At 38.8% G+C, this 18,989-nt stretch overlaps 1 protein-coding gene across 4 annotated transcripts in view; it reads right to left on the bottom strand.

The window, feature by feature from the left end:
- Nucleotides 1-18,989, bottom strand: part of ZNF804A (zinc finger protein 804A) — a 152,512-nt gene that overhangs the window by 36,177 nt on the left and 97,346 nt on the right. For all 4 annotated transcript variants that reach the window (XR_010832210.1, XR_010832209.1, XM_013178790.3 and 1 more), the window contains exon 2: nucleotides 3,492-3,635. Coding sequence is in view for 2 of the 4 variants with exons in the window: in XM_013178790.3 (XP_013034244.3) it covers nucleotides 3,492-3,635 (144 nt within the window). In the remaining 2 variants the exon portion in view is untranslated. The remainder of the gene's footprint in view (nucleotides 1-3,491; nucleotides 3,636-18,989) is intronic.

Raw genomic sequence — 18,989 nt, forward strand, 5'->3', positions numbered from 1 at the left:
ACAATTTTAAATACATTTTTAGAGCAGGGAGATTATTTTCATCAAGGGAGACAGCATTTGCAAAATGACCTCTGATTTTGTGGGGAAAGTTTCCTACTTACAATTTACTTAATTGATTGTATTTGCATATCTGGATGCAAATACATTAGGGCTCTTACTTTTATGTTTCACCACAGCTATTCTGATATTTAGAAAGGCTGTCCTGGGAGAGGAAAGAACAAGCTCAGGTGCGCTGCTGTGATATTGGGTGATTAATCAGAAGGTCTCGGATGGAGAGGAAGACTTTCAAATTCAAGAATGAAACCATTTCATTCTCACAGCAACAAGTCTCTTGAGGAATGACTGATGCAGGAGACCCAGCTGTGCGATCCAGCCTTCTTCACTGACAAGACAAAACAACTCTCTGCCTCTGAAAGGCTATGAGACGAAGGTCATTCACAGCTTTAGACTTGATGCTCTGCCACATTTATCAAAATTACAGCATTTCTAGGAACACAGGCAGGATTTTTTCCCCTACCCTGCATGAACACAGCCTTCAGAGAGCTCTTTGTATGCTTCCAAATACTTCAGAAACTCTGCATAATCACACAGATTTTTTGAGTCTCAAAAACGGGTCTCAAAAGCTGCAGTCCATGATTTTAGACCATCATCATCAAACAGTAATTCTCTCATTAAGGAATCATACAGGTTCAGCCTTAGTTACATTTCTGTCTGAATTGGGCTCAGAACACTTAGTTTTAAAGATACCTGCACTCAATTTTGTTTTCCTTCTTTTTTATGTCTAGGTTTTCAAAGCAAATAAAAGAGTTCATTTGTCTCCATTACCACTGACCTTACCTTGCAAGTTACTTTTCCAGGATTCTTAAAGGCTACAGATATTACTCTCCAAACCATATTGTCTAGACTAAGAACAAGAAAGCACTAATAGAGGCAGGTGGAGACCCAGATACCTTGGTCTGAACTCCTTCAGGTCCCAGGAAATAAAATTAGTTTAGCCCTATCCTTTCTTTCTGGACTACATACAATCTGAAAGCAGGGTTTCAGAAGCTAGATGAGATAATAAATCAAAACACAACCAACCCTTGACAGTACAGGGCCCCTCATCCAAAGAGGGGGAAATCACATAATTATAAAATCTTGTATTTTAAGCCTGAAAATTTACTGTGCTAGCAATCTTTGAATTGATGGAAAAAATAGAATATGTACAATAACACTGAGGTACAGAAGCTGGAATTAAGATTTTCTCTGAGAAAGCATCCCATGGCTTAAGACTGTGTGATAACAGAATGCTCAGTTAGGATTAAATAAGGCTTTTCAGTAGAGCTGGGATGAACTCAGGTTTGGACAAAAGTTTTTCATCTGCTTGATCATTGGAAAGACACTGTTGGGTGCTGGGACCAGTGAAACCAAACTGGCTGCATATGCTTACAACTGTTCTGGGATCATGGGAAACTTTCTACAAGTGCTTTCCCTTACCTGCCCATTATTAGCAGAAAGGTGTGATTGAATGGAGAAAGTTGGAGAAAAATATGAAGCAAAATCCACAGACAGGTCAGTTGTTCATTCCCCTCCACTAAACTGCCACTGAGGTAGGAAGTTTCACACCAAAGAACAAAGCATTCAACATTAGCATCTGCAAACGGCTCTAGCAAAATTAGAAAATTAGGTTGCTCCCAAAAAAAAGACATGAAAAATCAGTAAATCTGAGGGAGCCTGCATAGCAGCATTTGCTGCCTACCCTCTCTTTCACCGAAATATGGAAAGAGGAATGGTTTGTTTTTATAACACCTGTAGAAACTGCCACAGAAAATGCTCCAGAAGAATTAGATCTGACTTAACATTTTAATCTCAGGAATCGATGGCCTTATTTTCCAGTAGTATTACAGAACATTTTCACTTTGTCGAAACAAGCATCCATACAACTTGTTCTACTGGAGAACTGGAAACTTTTGTCTGATTTCCCACCAAGGAGGTTAGAGTCATGGTTGTCTTGCGTAGGAAGAGGATGGCTTCTTGGGTTTCATCAGCTACATCCACAAAGACACATACAAACACAGACACTGAAGCCCCTACCCAAAAGGTGTAGAGGCAGGACATGCTGCACTCCAAATGCTGGTGTGGTGCCCAGCATCTCCTGTCTAAAGCGATTAAAAAGGAGAAGTAGCTGTGTGAACCATTGAAAACAAGTCTCATGCCTGACCTTGCTTTCAAAATCCATTTTTCATCAATACTGAATAGAGAGGAGCAATTACTGCAGCCTTCAGGTTTTTATTATTTGGAAGTGCTTCAGAGCACTTTAAACATTTCTAAGAAAGTTCAAGTGGGGAAAATTCTGCCCATCACTTTATTCCCTTGCCCTCTATCAGTGAGGTGGTGCTGTGTGACAATGCCTGAAGAACCAGTTCCAGCTGTGTTTCAACTACAAATACTTACAACTCACAATAAGTATCTATAGGATGCAAGGAAGCTACCTGCTAGTTTCTCATCTAATACAGCTTGCTTTCTCTCCAGGTTGTCATACACTGCTATTGTTGATAAGGTCTACAGCTCCATAGTTCACAACACTAAATCGAAAACTCACAAAATCTAAAGCTGATAGCATCTGCCCTCAACCTGAAGGGAACTACAGGACAAAAGGAGATTCAATTAGAATGAAAAGCAATCAATCCTGATCAAGGACCCTATGATTTCACCAGATAAAACAAAGATAAAGGACAACTACCAGCTAATTGGACTAAGTAGAAAGTTTCTGTATGGTTAGATCATTATGTATCTTTTTGGTGAAGTCAATGCATTGCATTTTCCTCTGAATAATACAGTTTTGACCACTCTGGAGACCGTGAGGTTGCACTGGTATGCCATTGCCTTATAAGACAGTTGCATTGCCTCTCTCACTGTTATGTTATAAAAGCAGGATACGGAACTTGGAGGTGCGGTGATAAAACGTGGCGGTAAAACTGTAACTACCAATGTTTAAAAGCTTACACTTATCTTATTGTGAACTGAGCCAGAAACTTTTCATTACCTTGGTTTTCTATATGCAGTGCATTTAAGTAAAATTATGGTCCATTTCACACACATGCAGTTGTGAAAAGAAAGTTTACCAAAGACTATGTCAAGCTTCCTACCCACACCTGTTGTGACACAAATGCTTCCCTTAAATCTCTTAAATACACCACAGCATTTAATGATATGCAAAATTAAACTGATGACAAGTGAATTCTACATTTACATTTTCATCATTCCTTGTACCTTTTTACCACATAACTGTTCGCATTTCCCTTAGAGCATTCCCCATTCCTTACAGCTCAGAATTTTTGGCTGTAAAATCTTCATGTTATGACTTGTTTCTAAGAAAACTGCCTATTTTTGCTTCCCAGAATCTGAAATTTGACAACTGTGATTTTCAAGCCAACCTGTAGGACATGGAAACCAAAAATGTCAACATTCCCACTGGAATTAAGTTTAAGTAGTGAGCAGATTCCTCTTACCTGTTTGTGAGCATGATCATATGAGTTAATGTGATTGTCAAACTCCTGATGTTTATAGTACTGCTTGTCACAGAGTTCACAGTAGAAGTTGGCTTTAAGATCTTCCAGGGCTTTTGCTATCGTGTTTTTCTTTTCAGCATAATCCTGCAGGGGGGTGGGAAAAAGGAATTTTAGTATTTTCCTTTGATGCTGCGAATGGATTTTGTGCTCTGCAGTTAATCATATTTGTAAACATTTACACACCTCCATAACTAAAAGCCTTCACATATTTGCTGTGTTACACTGCACATATTTACTGTATCTGCTGAGAGGCTCAGGATTTGCACACTTCAATTTGCTATACAGTTGCCAGCTCCCCTTAGGGGCTCTGTCAGACGTTAGGCTACAGATGGATTTCCTCAGGTCCTTTCCAACTACAAATATTTATCATGTTGAAGGTTATTTTCCAGTTAATTTCTACCAAAAATTCAGTGCCCAGATGATCTGGTAGGTAATATGCCTCAGCAGAATAATCACAGAAACACAAACTCCAATAATTTAGTTATGAGGCTTTCACAATGAAGTGTGCTTCTTAAAGTGAAAACAAAATTAAAAGAAACTCTGCTGTGTCCCTCTTGAACACAGGTAAAAAATGAAAACATGATGAATGCTTTCATAGCTGAGATGTAATGAATATCTTCCATAGCTTTGCTGTTTGTCATCCAGCATTAGAAGGAAAGACCCACATCTCCATTTACCATACATAAGCAAAAGCATTAAAACCAACCTTGCTTATTATTTATCAGTGAATTATATACAAGCAATATTTATTAATTTCCTGAATTTGTCGATGACAACATGGCCTGTTCAGAAAGAGCATGGAAACGGTCTGTCATCTCAAATTAGTTGAGCACCAGATACATATTAAACACGTTTAACTTGAGTGAAATGCCACCTGCTCTTGACAAATCCGAGAGAGAATTGACCCTAAAATCCCAACTGCAGCAAATATTGTTTACAAAAATATAAATAACCAAAGATACATATTTAACATTGTACTTAAATATAATTCAGCGTGATCAGACTGTTAGCAAACACCACTGATTCAGATCCCAACAGAGCTACTCCGTCATTCAATTTCGCCCATTAAAAGAATTGCAAAAATCACTTCAGGACTGGGTTTTGAATACTGGCTGACACAAGAGGAACTCACGCATTTCTAGGACATTTTTAGACTGATGTTGCATAAAATGTTTTATTTAAACAAAAAAAAGAAAAAAAAAGAGCATATTATTTGAAGACATATAAATATATTTACACTTTGAAATACACTTATGCTGTATGGAAACCTATCCTGGAACTCTATAATTAGTTCTTGGTAATAATGAGTAAGGAACTATAGGTTTTTAACCACTTCAATTATTACTAAGAAGCTTATGTTTAAGAAAGTAGTGGAGACAGCACATCAAGCTCTAAGGGCATAAACTCCCTTGAAATAGCTTAAAATAATTCTCATAGTCTACAAAGGAATCCCATCATATTTTCCTTTGTTAGAACAAAAAAGGAGGAGGAAATTGTAGATTTGGGGGATTATCAGAACTCTGAAATATTACATATGATAATTGTGTAGGAGAACAGCAAATGTGATGGATTCTAAGGCAAGAACGGTGAAATAAACCATAACCTTTCTTGTATAAAGAGATCCCAACACACTGAATAACTCTCAAGCAAAATTTCACAAGACATACTAACATAAGGCAGTAACCTAAATAAAATTATGTAATACAGTTGGTGTTCCTCTTGACATAAAGCACCTTTTTGGAAACAATATAATTATTACGTAACAGGACTAACCTGAATGGGATCTACTCTGCAATTGTACTTGGCATGCCCAGCACATCCCAATGGAACAGAGACATGGGAACCCTGTGAGCAACTGGACTGCAAAGTAAGAAAATCTCATCAGTACCTTGGGGTTTCTACTACTACAATCCTTCAGCTGGAGTTCTTTGGTGGGGAGGGTTAATTTTATATTTCAATATTATATTACCATTTCAGAGGCAATATAAAGACTATCATCACATCATCTAAAATAGATGATAAATAAGTAGAGGGAAAGTATTAGTGGAATTTGATCATGGACAGAGGAAGGGAAAATATGGGATTTTTATGTGACAAGATTGAAGTGTTTAAAACCCAGAAGTATTTGATGTTAGGAACATATGAATGGCTGTGCTGGATCAGGTCAATGTTTTGAACCCATGTAAAATTTTACTGTGTACAACCAAGGCAAAGTGACCCTTTACTAAGGACCATTCTCTTCTCTGTTTTGAGGCTGCATTGAAGTTTCATTTGTTCTCTCACTGGAAGAGGTCACAAACTTACATGTTTTATTTTCTCTGTCTGGGCCTTTCATAATTACATACACCCCTACCACACAGTCTCCCAGGCATGTGTATTCAGTCATCCTTCATACCCAGGTCACTCATTACTTGTCCTGGTCCTTTTTTCAGCCTCCAAGGCCTTTCCAACTATCATCTCCTCCCTGGCAAGACAACATGATAACCAGATACACTGTGGTGCCATAGAGTACTATATTAAGGTTCTCTATTTTGTTTCCTATTGTTTTTTGTATTAACTCTTAACATACACATACTTTTAAATCACCATAGAGCACTCAGCCAACATTTTTATACAACTCCTTTATCACCTACATCACTTGCTGCTGAGCAATATTTTGCTGGCAGGAGAGGTTTCTATTCAATTACTAAATTTCATTTGATTTGTTGAACTACATGCAGGAAATTGGGTAATTATAAAGACAGCACGCACTGCACGGAAGAATGGGATGCCACTTTAAAAAGTGGTAGGTAGTTGATTCTCCGCATGATACAGAGGAACACAAGGGTGTTCCTAAGTTGCTGCAGGAGAGGCAATGGCTGTTAACCAACCTAACTGGTGAGACACCCTGATCACCGTGATCTAAACATGGGCAAAAAGCATTAACTAGTAATTGTGGACTGTGAGGTATCTATCTGCAACAGAAATATATTTTCATCAAGGAATTGCAAATGAAATAGTAGCAGTACTTATTTTTATAAAATTTTGCATTTTACTTGAAGCAATCAAGAAATATGAAACAGTATTTTTGTCATGTTATAACCTAAAACTATCAGATGGGACCCGTATTTTATTCCAATGTGGTGGGAAAGGATACCAAATCACCTCTCCAAAAACCTCTGTCGATTTGCTTCAGGTTGGTCCTTTCCAAGGCTTCAGCCCCTTGCATTGCACACTCCCCGGTCCCACCACAGCTGCTGCTGAAGGAGGAGAACTGCGCTGCAGGCCCCGTTCCTGCGTCACCCGCAGCCCTCCGGTGCTCAGAGCAACATCGACCGCGGGGATCTGGAGGCTGCCCTCAGCTGGCGAGTTCTCTGGGCTGGGTCAGACGTGAGAATAAATTGCCATGGCTCGCTGGCATCAGGAGCTGAGGAAAGTCTGATGTCAAGGATGAGCAGGGAATGGAAATACGAGAACACAGGCTACTGCTTCCCTGCCTGTTAGACTATTTGTATTGATTTGGAGGAGAGTACTACCTTGGAAGAGGAGGCTTTCGCTAGCGCTATGAATTTTGATGAGGGACAGCTGCCCAAAAGCTGACAGTAAGAAATGATAGTTCCTGGACCTTGATAGTGCTGGCAACAGATTACAGACAGGAATGACACTGACTTACTGGAGAGGAATATTCCTGGAGTAAAGTGGTAGCCAAAAACCCACTTAAAACAGTTAACTATGATCAAACTTAGTCCCAGTTCCATCAAAAAAAATTGCAAACCATGCTGGAAGTTTTAAAAGAACTTTGAATTATGATTCAGTTTGATAATGAAACTCAGAATTGAGTGTCACTTTGTTTCATTATTTTTTCCTGAAAGGCTTATTGTCTGAAAGCCTACAGCTATAATTCACAGTAGCCATCTTTCATAATTTATATGAAAGACCTCTAATATGTGATCACATCTCTCAGCTGGCTTTGTTTCTCTAAATCCATCTTCTCCACCCTCCAAATCCTTAAGCCTGTGCAAACGCTGCTGGAAGCATCTAACAAATTGTATGAAGAGCAGGCTTCATCTGCAGAGGTGCTACCTTTAACCACTGAGACAGGACTTTCTGCTCCCATTCTACAAGAAAGAAGGAAAACTACAAAAACATTTAATGCTTCCCATGGACAACTTTGGGAAGTTGGCTGGATTTCTCAGTCTAGGGGATGCTTTAATTTAGCGCATTGCAGGCTCATACTTTTGCTGCCTGTAGAATGGTTAAACAGGAAACAAGAACCATGTAAGAACGTGAAATTAAAATATAGCATCTACACCATGGTGATTGCCAGTGTCGATACTCTTACTTCCCAAGAAATGTGAGCTCCTTTTATTGCAGTAAGCTATTTCACATTTACTGTAGACTTAAAAGGGTCGGGCACGCAGTCACTGCAAAGTAAAACATTACAGAAACATACCCCTCCTTCAGGAGAATTTACTGGTACAGTCATCCCATAGAGGATTAGACTGCTCTGGCCTGAACCTCCGGATTAGACCACATTAGACCTGACAGGTGTTCCAGTGTAACCTTCCTTGACAAAAAATATTTAAAGATTTTTTTTTCTGTCCCAATAAAAATCATATTTTGAACGCTGTCAAAAAACTCCAGCTAATTCTCTTGCTTTGGCGAAACTACTCTATATCTTAGCTGTATTTATAGAATCTGCTTAGAAAATATGACACACGCACACAGACCTTTTAACCCGTACCCACAGACACAATCAACGATTCCTTCATTTCTGGTATATTTGCTAGGTGTTAGAAGGACAGTGTGAAGCAGCAAATTTCACTGAAAAAAAAAAACAAACCATACAGTTTACAATTTAGTAACATCTCTGCCATCTATCTTGATATTACTCAGTACATATAATTTGTTTTTATATCTTCCTATATCACTTCTTCCTCATGTGAGCAGTCTATACATCATCCACTGATGCAATGAAGGAATAAATAACAAATAGCATGCATTAGTAATATTAATGCACTCTAGCAACAAATCTAATTATTTATAAGGTTCTTATCCTTATCAAGGCGGTGAGGCCAAAGCAAAAAGCAATTAGATACATTGATCAAATTACTCATTGATCTTAGCAAACTCATTTCCAAGCAGTGTATAGCAAGCTCCAGTTTCACCCTAACTTGAAAAGGAGGCTGGCAGGGAAAATGAGTACCAACAATACTGTCAGATCTTCCCAGTTACCATACTTGAGACTTTCCCATTATCTGTGAGATGTGATAGCTACCTAAAACTTGCAAGGCCATAAACATCAGATGTTATTTCACTGGGTTCTTGATCCCTCCTGACATTGTTCTTCCAGGCAAAGCAGCTTCCACAGGCAGTGACCCCACGGTTTCACTGTTTCGCTGCACTGCAAGGTTATGGGCCCAAGGAAGAAACAGTACCCTGAAGACCCCTATATTAATTGAACATCACAGGCTGAAAAAGAAAAAAAAAAAAAAAAAAAAAAAGAAAAACACCCCACCTTTGTTTTCTCTTTAAGATTATCTTCAGACAACTAACTGCAACCAAAACACTTATTACATACAAGAGAGCTAATCAGTATTCTGGTGTGTGCATACTTGAAAATGCTACTGAAGACATGCAAATAACTATGAAACTGTACTCTAAGCTTCATGAACAGTATTCTTGTTTAGGTACACACCCTAGTATTAGGATAAAGAACAGTGGAATCAGATGGATATACCAAAATGTATTCCAACTTGTGCTGCCTGCTTCCTAACACCATCCTCACTTTTTGGAAACGCCACATTTTGCAAGCACACCGACTGATGCCAATAGCTGGATTCTGCACCCCCCAACTAACTGAGGGATGGATGGATGAGGTGGATGAGAGCAGGGACAAAGCTGGACCAGCGGAAAGCAGAGCAACGCAGAGTAGTGCCCTGCAATGTTAAGACTGAATTAACTTTAAAGGAAGCTAATGATGAGACAGCAATTTGTTATCACATTTGTCTGTCTCATTAACTTCCTTAAAGCACTTTCAACTGTATAATTACTTTTAACTGGGACTCATAAAATCACTTGATTAGCTTTTTTGCCATTAAAACTAACTCTTGTGCATATATCTGTAGAATTATTTATTTATTCTAACACTCTAAATACTATTTCCAGGCAGAGCATGCACTCAAAAGGTGACATGAAAGCTGGCCACACGTTTCTGCTGGCTACCTGTATTGAGAAGGGGCTCTTCACTGGTGTTTTATGAGAAAACCAACACAGGTCTGGTTGTAATGGAGAAAAATTTATCTTACCCCATCACCCCCACTCATCTTCTGAAATCCATAGACGATGGAATAGAAGAAGGTTTTGCTGTAGCAAAGAGAGGTTTTACGAAAAGGTTCCCTCCTGATACGTGTTAAAAGAAGAATACCATTTTCACTAAATGTTTATCATTGTCAAATGATAAGCAGAGGAAGGAGGAGCCTTTACTGCTCTACCTGAAATAGTCCGGTCACACACTTTAATTTGAACAGAATTTTGATTTAAAAAACAAACAAACAAAATCACAAAACCTTGGGGTTGATTTTCAGCATTTTGTTTCCTTGCAGCAGGCATGTGGGCATCTAAAGATTCTCACAGCTCCTTAACGTGGTTTCATTGACAGGTAAGTGTCTAATGCAATTAAGATTCTTTGGAAAATCAGGTTTCTGTGTCTGATCCTTACAACGCCAACCTAAATGAGATGAAGTGCCTTTTAACCCTGCAGAACTCATAACCCTGAGAACAGACTGAAAACCACTCTTGAGCACAAAAGCCACACACTGGAACAAATCTCGATTTTTATGCCCAGCAGCCTTCCATCTAAAGGGGACATGACAACACGTGTGTCAGTGGTTTCAGAAGCAGGGGAAGGGCAAAAGATAGGGAAAGGGGACTTGTTGATTTATTTCACCTCAAGTTAACCCACTGCCAATTGACTGGTAGCTATTAATCTGTGTTAAAAGTTGCTCTAGAGCTTGTCAAGCATTAATTTGTTTGTGCGGTTAGTTTTCGGCCTGGTAAAAATCATCAGTTTAGTTGGCTGAGGCATTGGGGAACCAGAAAATTGGATGCCATCTACAATATATTTAACTTTGAACGTGGCATCGGTGTATGGGACAGCTCATGCATTAAAGCCTGCATACCTGCATGCTCAGGATCAGAGGCCTCGGTGAGTACCAAGTTCAGTTTTCCTAGCTTTAGCTGCTGTACTTGACTGTGACAGCTCTTTTTCCTAAAAATATAAGATTTTTATCATAATCCTCCATAGCAATTTCTTGGTTAAATTTTCAAAACATTTTTTCGTGAATTTTCTCTTTTTTCTTTCTGTTTATATTTTTAGAAGTTTTTGCTGTTGTTTGTTTTGTTTGGGGAGGGGAGGTAATAGAATGATATTTGAATTAAGATATTTCTTTCTCATTTGATTCTTCTCCAGAACACAGCTTCTCCATGAGCGACTAAAATTACAAATTATTCTACTTACAGTAACTATATTATTTAAACACAAAACAATGCCTCAAAACCCATGAACATCACACTCTATATTTATTGACCCTGCTGAGGAAGTTTCAAATCGTATTTTAAATTCAGTAGGTCCACTGAGTTTTCGCAGTCAATGTGTTTGCTCCAAGCGGAGCTTATTGAAGTAAACGCTCGTGGAAACCCCCACCGCAGGCTCAGTGAGCTTTCTTTACAGACCCTTTTACTGATTCCATTTTGCTATGGCTTTCCAGACCATTAAACCTTCTCATGCAAATATACTATCTTTTAATAGCTTCAGGGACCCATCATTGTTAGCCTTACTTTATGTGCTTTGAAGTGATGTGCCACAAGCACTTCAGTGTCTGGCCACTGAAAAGATACCTTAGAGCAGGGCAAGGTCTAAAGCACTTTTGGGTTGTGTGCTTCTGCCTAAGAAGTCCTAGCTGCAAGTAGGAAACACTTCCAGCTGCAAACGAGAAGGATATTCTGCTTCACTCTACCACCTTATCCCACTGGACTGACTACACAGACATATGGATATTAAATGGAATTCATCCCATAGGCTTGGGACAGGGTACTTTTGATTTTAGGAGTTGTCTCATTAGAAAACACATAAGAAACACTAGGAATTACACTGCTCTGCTCTTCACCCGACTAATTATGAATAGGCAAAAGCTTAAGATTTTGCATTATTATGCAGTATGACGGTATGTATTTATTTTCCTAAAATTAATCCTGTTACCATAGACAGAAAAAGTGAAAACAAGAGGAAAAAAAAAAAAAAGGTATTATTTCTTTCGGCATCTGTAAATAAACCATATCTTCTCTCTACCATCCAGGAATCCATTTTTTACAGTGTTTTCTGGCCAAGAGCCTCACAAAGTTACACTGAAGCCCACAGAGACAGTCAGTCCTAAATGGTAAAAAGAATTAAGTTTAAATATGTCATAGAGAAAATACCTTGAAGGAAAAAACAATCAATCAAACAAACAAACAAACCAAGCCCCACAAAAAACCTACAGGCTTGCAATGGTGAAATGGAGGCTGCTGATGGCAGATGGTCTGGGATTTTGTCCTTCTGGAATGTAAGAACCAACATGTCAATTTTGTCTGCATGGACATGCATGACATTTCTTCACCTAGGGCCACTTGGAAGTAGGGAAATATTGGTAGGTTCCTGATACTACTTTTAAAATATAAAAGTCTGTTGTGGGGTTTTGTGTGTTTTCCTTTTTTCCTCCTCTAACCTAAGAGCCTGTTGTTGAGGTTTATGGGAAAATACATGAGAAAAAAAAAAAAAAAAAAGCAGAATTACTGAGTCACTGTTATTCTTCAAGTGGTGTTACGCAAACATCTTTCCCTCCTCACGTGCAGATACACTCCCACCTCCCCTTTCCCCCCACAGCCACACTGTTTTTGAAGACCTTGTCCTTATCTTTCTGAGGTTGTTTTGTTAGCTGCCAATGCAAGAAAGGAGTCCTGCAGGAGCCCTGATTTACCTTGGCAGATCTACAATATCTAAATGATGAGTGACCCTATTGCAGTCTTAAACCCAGCTGTATCATCTTAGAGATGAGATGGGCCTGGGCTTTGTTCTCATGCCAAATACATTTTTTCCAAGAACTTCAAATGAGTTTTTCCTAGTTATTTATTTATTATTATTATTTTATGAGAAGCAATGGCAGATTCAGCATTTATCACTGTGATGAGCCTCACTCGTACAAAAAGATATTTGAATAGATGTGACTTTTGAGAATAGCTACTTTATGAGAATGGTAACACTTAAGTTTTGAAGACTTTAGGTCATAAAGCTGAATAGTTGATACTCGACAATTTCAATAAAAGGGAAAGACAGATGGTGGAAGCGGAACAAAAATGCCACTTACGGCTCTCAGGGACACACAGAGCCTTCAGGCACGCTGCTTTCTACCTCCACCTCCTGGCCAAAGGGGAGAAGGGAAGGTTGAGGCTGATGTGATGCTTTTCACTCTTACCTTGGAATACGGGGAGAAAACAAAGGACTGCAGTACAGGCACATGTCAAGACGTAATGTTGGGTAAATGGTTCTGGAGTTGAGAGCGTCAGAGAGAGAAAAGGCATGAAAAGCACTTTTATCCATCTCTTTGCTGCCTACCTATCTAGGGAAGCGTTTGGGCAGCGAAACTGAAGTTTCTTACATACAGTGTACAAGAGCTGACGGAAGATATCTAAAAATGACTAGCTATTAGCACCAATAACGTTTTCTAGGAGATTCTTAAAACGGCGTCAGGAGTGGGGTGGTACCTGCACCGCTCTGCTGCCTGAAGTGCTGCATGAATGACATGGCGTCAGATAAACTTAAAAAACAAACAAACAAACAAACACCTTTTTGATATAGATTCACAAAAGCTCAGGGCAAGACTAGAGACTGGGACCTGGCTGAAGTGGGAGGGAGCATTTCTGCCCACCTGTCACACACTGCAGGGCTCAGGGCAGCTAGCCAGAGACAGAGCAATGCTAAAACACAAAATTAATGTGAGCAGTGCTAACACACTTGTCTGTACCTTTCCAAGTAGCAGGTAAACAGCAAAAACATCAAGATCAATTTGAAACTTCAGCAGTTACAACTATCTTTCTTAGTGGCTAATTTCTATGTAAGCAGTGCCTGTAGGTTCCCATTGTTTTAGGGACCCACAACAGAATACCAAAACCTGTTTTACAGTCCCCAGAAGTGTAAGTGTTAAGCTTCTCCTCAACATGAAGGTTTCACTTCAATTCCAAGTCACTCTTCCTCCTGTGCCAGCACACATTCATGTAGACCAGCAAGCTGATTTAGGTTAAAAATACTTATTTGGGGAAAAATATATAAAATTAAAACCTAAATCAGTTTACATATGTAGTTATGTGGTGTTCAGCTCCATCAGCATCCTGCAAGCCCAAACAACAGGGTGTTTGCATAAGACGTGGAACCAACAAACCAACCTCTACTACAGAGGGGAAAATCAAAGCTAATAGCAAAAGGTCTGAAAGAAATTAGTGTAAACCAGTAATAAAAAGCAAGGCTCCTAACGTATTATGCTCTGATAAATATATGCATTTAGCTTTCCATAAAACTACAGATCCAAAGATCTTCACATTTAATCCTTATGAATGAGTTGCTAGGATTGCGAACTGCTCAGCAGATACAAAAGCAGCATGACCTGGAGGATCAAGGATCCTCCAATGTAAATAGGAAAAAGGACTCGAGGGAGAGAGAAATAATGGCTCAATGTGCTGGACAGAAATGTATATTGAGGAGATTCCAGCACCAGTGGTGAGCTTGAGGCATTCAGTAAAAGAAACAGATTTCTTGCATACAAGTGGTATTTTTTTTTCAAAGGCTTCATTTTCTTGGATTATTCAATTCTCACTTAGCCTTAAGCCATCCCTGCCCAGCCAAAAGGTTTCTCTTTTTTAGTTGAAAGGAGCTCCAGCTGCCTTGAAGAAATAAACAAAAGAAAAATTCCCAGTGCCATGGAAACTGCATGATGCACAACATGCTTTTTCAGCAGGAAGAATCCAGGAAATGTATGCGACATTAGCATTTCTGAACCTGCTACTCATTTGTGTTAAAAAAAAAAACAATATATGCAATATTGCAGATATAACAGTCAGATTAGCAGCATTGCAGCTTATCTGTGGTTAATAGTAAAATATTGCTACAGTATAGCTACTTAGGAAGGAAACTAAACACAAGATGAAATGGCTCAGAAAACTGGCATCTGGATACAAAGCTCAGTGAGAAGCACTTAAAAAAATTGATCCTGAAGCAGCAGTGACCAGAAAATGCAAAGGTTAGATATATCTAACCAAGCTTTCCCAAACCTTAAAGGTATTTGGTTCTAGGACTTTGGTCATTCACAAACCCAAGTTCAGCCAGCAACAGTAGTGAAGACTCATTTCTTCTGGACCTGAGTTTCAGGCGTGGATTCTCCAACATGCATGGATAATGTCCTCACACTATGGCCTTTTCCTCTTCCATGGCATTTATTAGATCCTCCAATACTGCAAAAACATGTAGGACTTAAAAACTTTGAGTTCTTTGCTTCTTTGTTAATTCTAACTGAAATGGGTTTTCTATTTCATGCATACATACATGTACATTAACCTGTGTGCATACAGCACATGTTAGCACAAAACTAACTTTAGAAACTGGACTTAAAATATGCTACCTACTAGCTAAAATGATCTACTGTCTTGCTGAATTTCCTGTGGTAATAGAAGTGGATTTAGGAAACCATCAGGCCTTGCTCAGTCTTACAAAAAAAAAATCCCCACAGCATGTTATCCATGAAAAACAGTGAAATTAGGCAAAAACCATCATCATAAAGAAAAAAAATGTAAGCACAGTGGAGAGTCTCAGGCTGAAGTTTCAAATCTGGGTGGCTTTAGGGCTGACCTTACCAGAAAGAAGTGTCAGGACTATCTTTACTGCCAAATGCTGTGCAAATACAAGAGCACGACAGGGGAAGCAGCTCGAGGAGGTAATGCTGCAACACACAGCTCGTGCTTTGCTCCCCCACCAACGCTCAGCCTCTCACCACCTTGCAAAGTTACACCAGAGACAGCTCTTTTGGATCAATATATCCTGTGGGATTTTAAAAATGTGTTAATTAAAAATATGTTAATTCACCACAGGTTTATCAGACAGAAAAAACTACATACTAATGCCTTGTTTCCTAAATTTGCGCTAACGATTACGAGGAGTTTACCTTTTATTACTGCAGGATGCAATAATAAACTGTGCAGGATGTATTCTGGGCATCCAGTGAAAAAATAACCATTTCTCCAAACTAAACTCCATCCTATGGTAAAATATTTCCTACTGATTCAAGTCAGGTGAAAGTCTTTTCACCAGTCCCAACAAGCAATGTGTTTCTTACAACCAGGGTGGAAGGGCACTCAGCTGAGGATGCTCACATTGAAGTTTTGTGTCTGGATGCTGCCAGGAAGTGTTAAATGAAGACAAAGCACTTACCTTTCTTTTTTCCAATTTCATCCATAATGATGTTGTTGAATTTATATGCATATTTTTAATGGTTTACTTCATTTGAAGCATTGCTTTATCACAGTTTGCATGTACTTTGATTGCTTTGCATGTAATCATTTTCACGAACCAAAGTTTACAATTGTATGAATTGTTTATAAAAATAAAGTAGATGGTAACTGCATTTAACACAACTAATGTTGGTGGTTTTTTTTATATAAAGAGCTTTTCTATTGTTTTTATCTGCTGAAGCACCTTAAATCATCTAATGACAATGGCCCCACGTGCAATGCGACTGCACTGATGGAGCACAAGAGCTCCACCAGTTCTCATAATATGAGTCAGCAATTGTGCTGTGATATCTTTAATTTGGTACAAGCCAAATCCTCTTAAAAGCACCCGCTGGAATCCAAAAGGTCAGACATGAAAGTGGCAGAAAATCAATACTGACATCTTCCGTCACCCTGCACAATCTATAGAACTCTTTCTAAGCTTAATTGCTTCTTTCTAATCTTTCTAATATTTTGGCTGCTCAAGTCTTCCTTACGTAACGTTTCAAAAATGCAATAGAATTGCTTTTCTGCAGGGAAAGTTGTTACTTTTAGCACTAAAAATCAGAACAAAGCTGGGTTTGGGGTGGGCTTTGTGCAGACACCATTGTGATCAAAGTTATGCATTTATATAGCGACTGCCAGAAGCCATGACAACAAGACTGACTGCACTCCTCCATCAGCTAGACCACTTTTGAAGTGTGTTAGCCCAAAATTTTAGACCTATTAATACCAGTTCTGCCCATACTTATTTTCTTACAGATTTGTAAGAAGTACAGGTCCTCTATTTACATGTTTATAAGGGTTAAAATCAAAACGCTGTGAAAAAGAAATTCCACAAGCCTTCAGAACCAGTTTTCTTGCCTACTGCATTTTTAATTATGAATAAATACCAGGCAACTGCCTAGCCACTAATAATCAATACATGCAACATGGAGGAAAACATTAATTTTTCAAGAAAGAGACTATAATATGAAGCCAAGAAAAGGTCATTCTAATCTAAAACAGATTAAAACTAAAATGAATTAAACATCCCTTTAACTTTGATAGGAGAAGTTAACAGGTGCTACATCTGTTAGCAATCTTCTCATATAAAAAGATCCCCTAGCAAAAATAACGGGAGAAAATACAGATTTCAGCAGACAGGGAATAACCTTTTGTGTCCTTGAAAAGAAAGCTGAAAGTACATAGAAAAGAATCAGCACTCGGCTGTATCCTGTTTTTATTTGGATTCTTTCCTTGGAACGCTAGACAAGTCTGTTGATTACATTATTTTTTCCATATCCTGAGCTTATGAGTTTTTCAAACATTTTCCTAGGATCCCTCTCACATTAGAATTGGGTTTTATAGCTCAGTAATCACACACAGGGAAGTAATGAAAGTAGAAAAGTTGTGATCATGACCACCTGATTTTTTAAACATTATGAAACAAGCTATGGAAATAGTGGTTTTTGTCTTTACTCAGTTAAAATGGTTCTGTCAGTCAACTGAACTGACACAACTGACTCACAAACCTATGACTCCAGCACCTCACCACACAGGAAGGAGTCCCTCATGGCCAGGACCAATAATGCTCCCCAGGAACAGCTGCAGCCAACCCACCAGCCACAGCTGCCAGCTCTTGCTCACCCCAAAGCACCTTTTAACCAGATGCCTTTCCAAAATGAACGCAAGACCACTATAAGACCCTCTCACTATTCTTTACAAGTGCATTCAGGTATGGAATTTATCATCCCTCCTTCTCCACATGCAACCTCCTTCTTTGTGGGCATCCAAGCAAAACCTATGAAACGTCTTCTCAAGACACTGAAATGATCATCGGCTTAAAATTACAAAGATGCTCAAAAACTTGTCTGGAATTCAAAAATTAGCCATCAGCTGCGTATGACCAGCACATAAAAGCCCAGGGGACTGTGCTACCTGAAACTAGGACTGCAAAAATGCTGCTAGGCACGAATGCCCTGGAGCATGTCACACCAGAGGTGTCCCACGTTAAACCAAAGCAGGGGCAACTTCCACAGCCCGGAGCAAGTGGTTGAGTGGTGTACATGTAACACATCTGACAGAAAAAGCAGGCGATGATTCCTAACTGATAGAAAGGGTACAGAGCCCTGTGACATTGCGTGAGGTGGGCAGGCTATGCATTTGCTCTGACTGACTCCTTGTAAGAGTAATCAAGTACTCCAAACCATCACAGGAATCCTTAGGAGAATCACCTATACAACACTGACAGCACCTGGCCTCGTGAAAGGTTTGCGTTGATGGTGTCTGTGTATACATTCCCTACATAATGAATGTTTCCATTTGGGAAGCATCTCACAAGGCGAGGTGGATCTAAAATTATTGCTTCAAATAACAGCTCCTGGAAAAGTAAAAAGTTTTCACTCCTTTCTGTTTCTTGGGCATTAGCGTTACACTTTTGCTTTAAATGGCAGTTCAAAGGCTGAAAATAAGGCTTTTAATGTCGACCTTGCATGCTTAATTTTAAATGTAATGAGAAGGATACAATTTAATAGAAATTCATTGACCTTTTAAAATGCTTTTCTATACCATTTTCTCTCATAAATTGGTGAAATATTTACTAGCATGAAGCTTTTATTTTTTCCATTAACAAATAGCTTTCCCCCTCCCTACTTGATTCTAGTCATAAACTGTTCTTAATGATATCATAATTATATGCCACACAAATAGTTATGGAATAAAGTATTTTTAAATTCCATTTAAAAGTAGTAAAGTCACAGTGCGAAGTAGTAGGCAGAAGGCATTAATTATGAACCGTTCAACAGCATAAGTGAAAATGCAAATTCTTTTAACACGTATTTAAATCTAAATTTAAATAGCTGTTTGCATCTCAAAACACATTCCATAAAATAAGAGCTACTTCAA

Source organism: Anser cygnoides, chromosome 6 (genome assembly GCF_040182565.1).
Source record: "Anser cygnoides isolate HZ-2024a breed goose chromosome 6, Taihu_goose_T2T_genome, whole genome shotgun sequence".
Classification (NCBI taxonomy): Eukaryota; Metazoa; Chordata; class Aves; order Anseriformes; family Anatidae; genus Anser; species Anser cygnoides.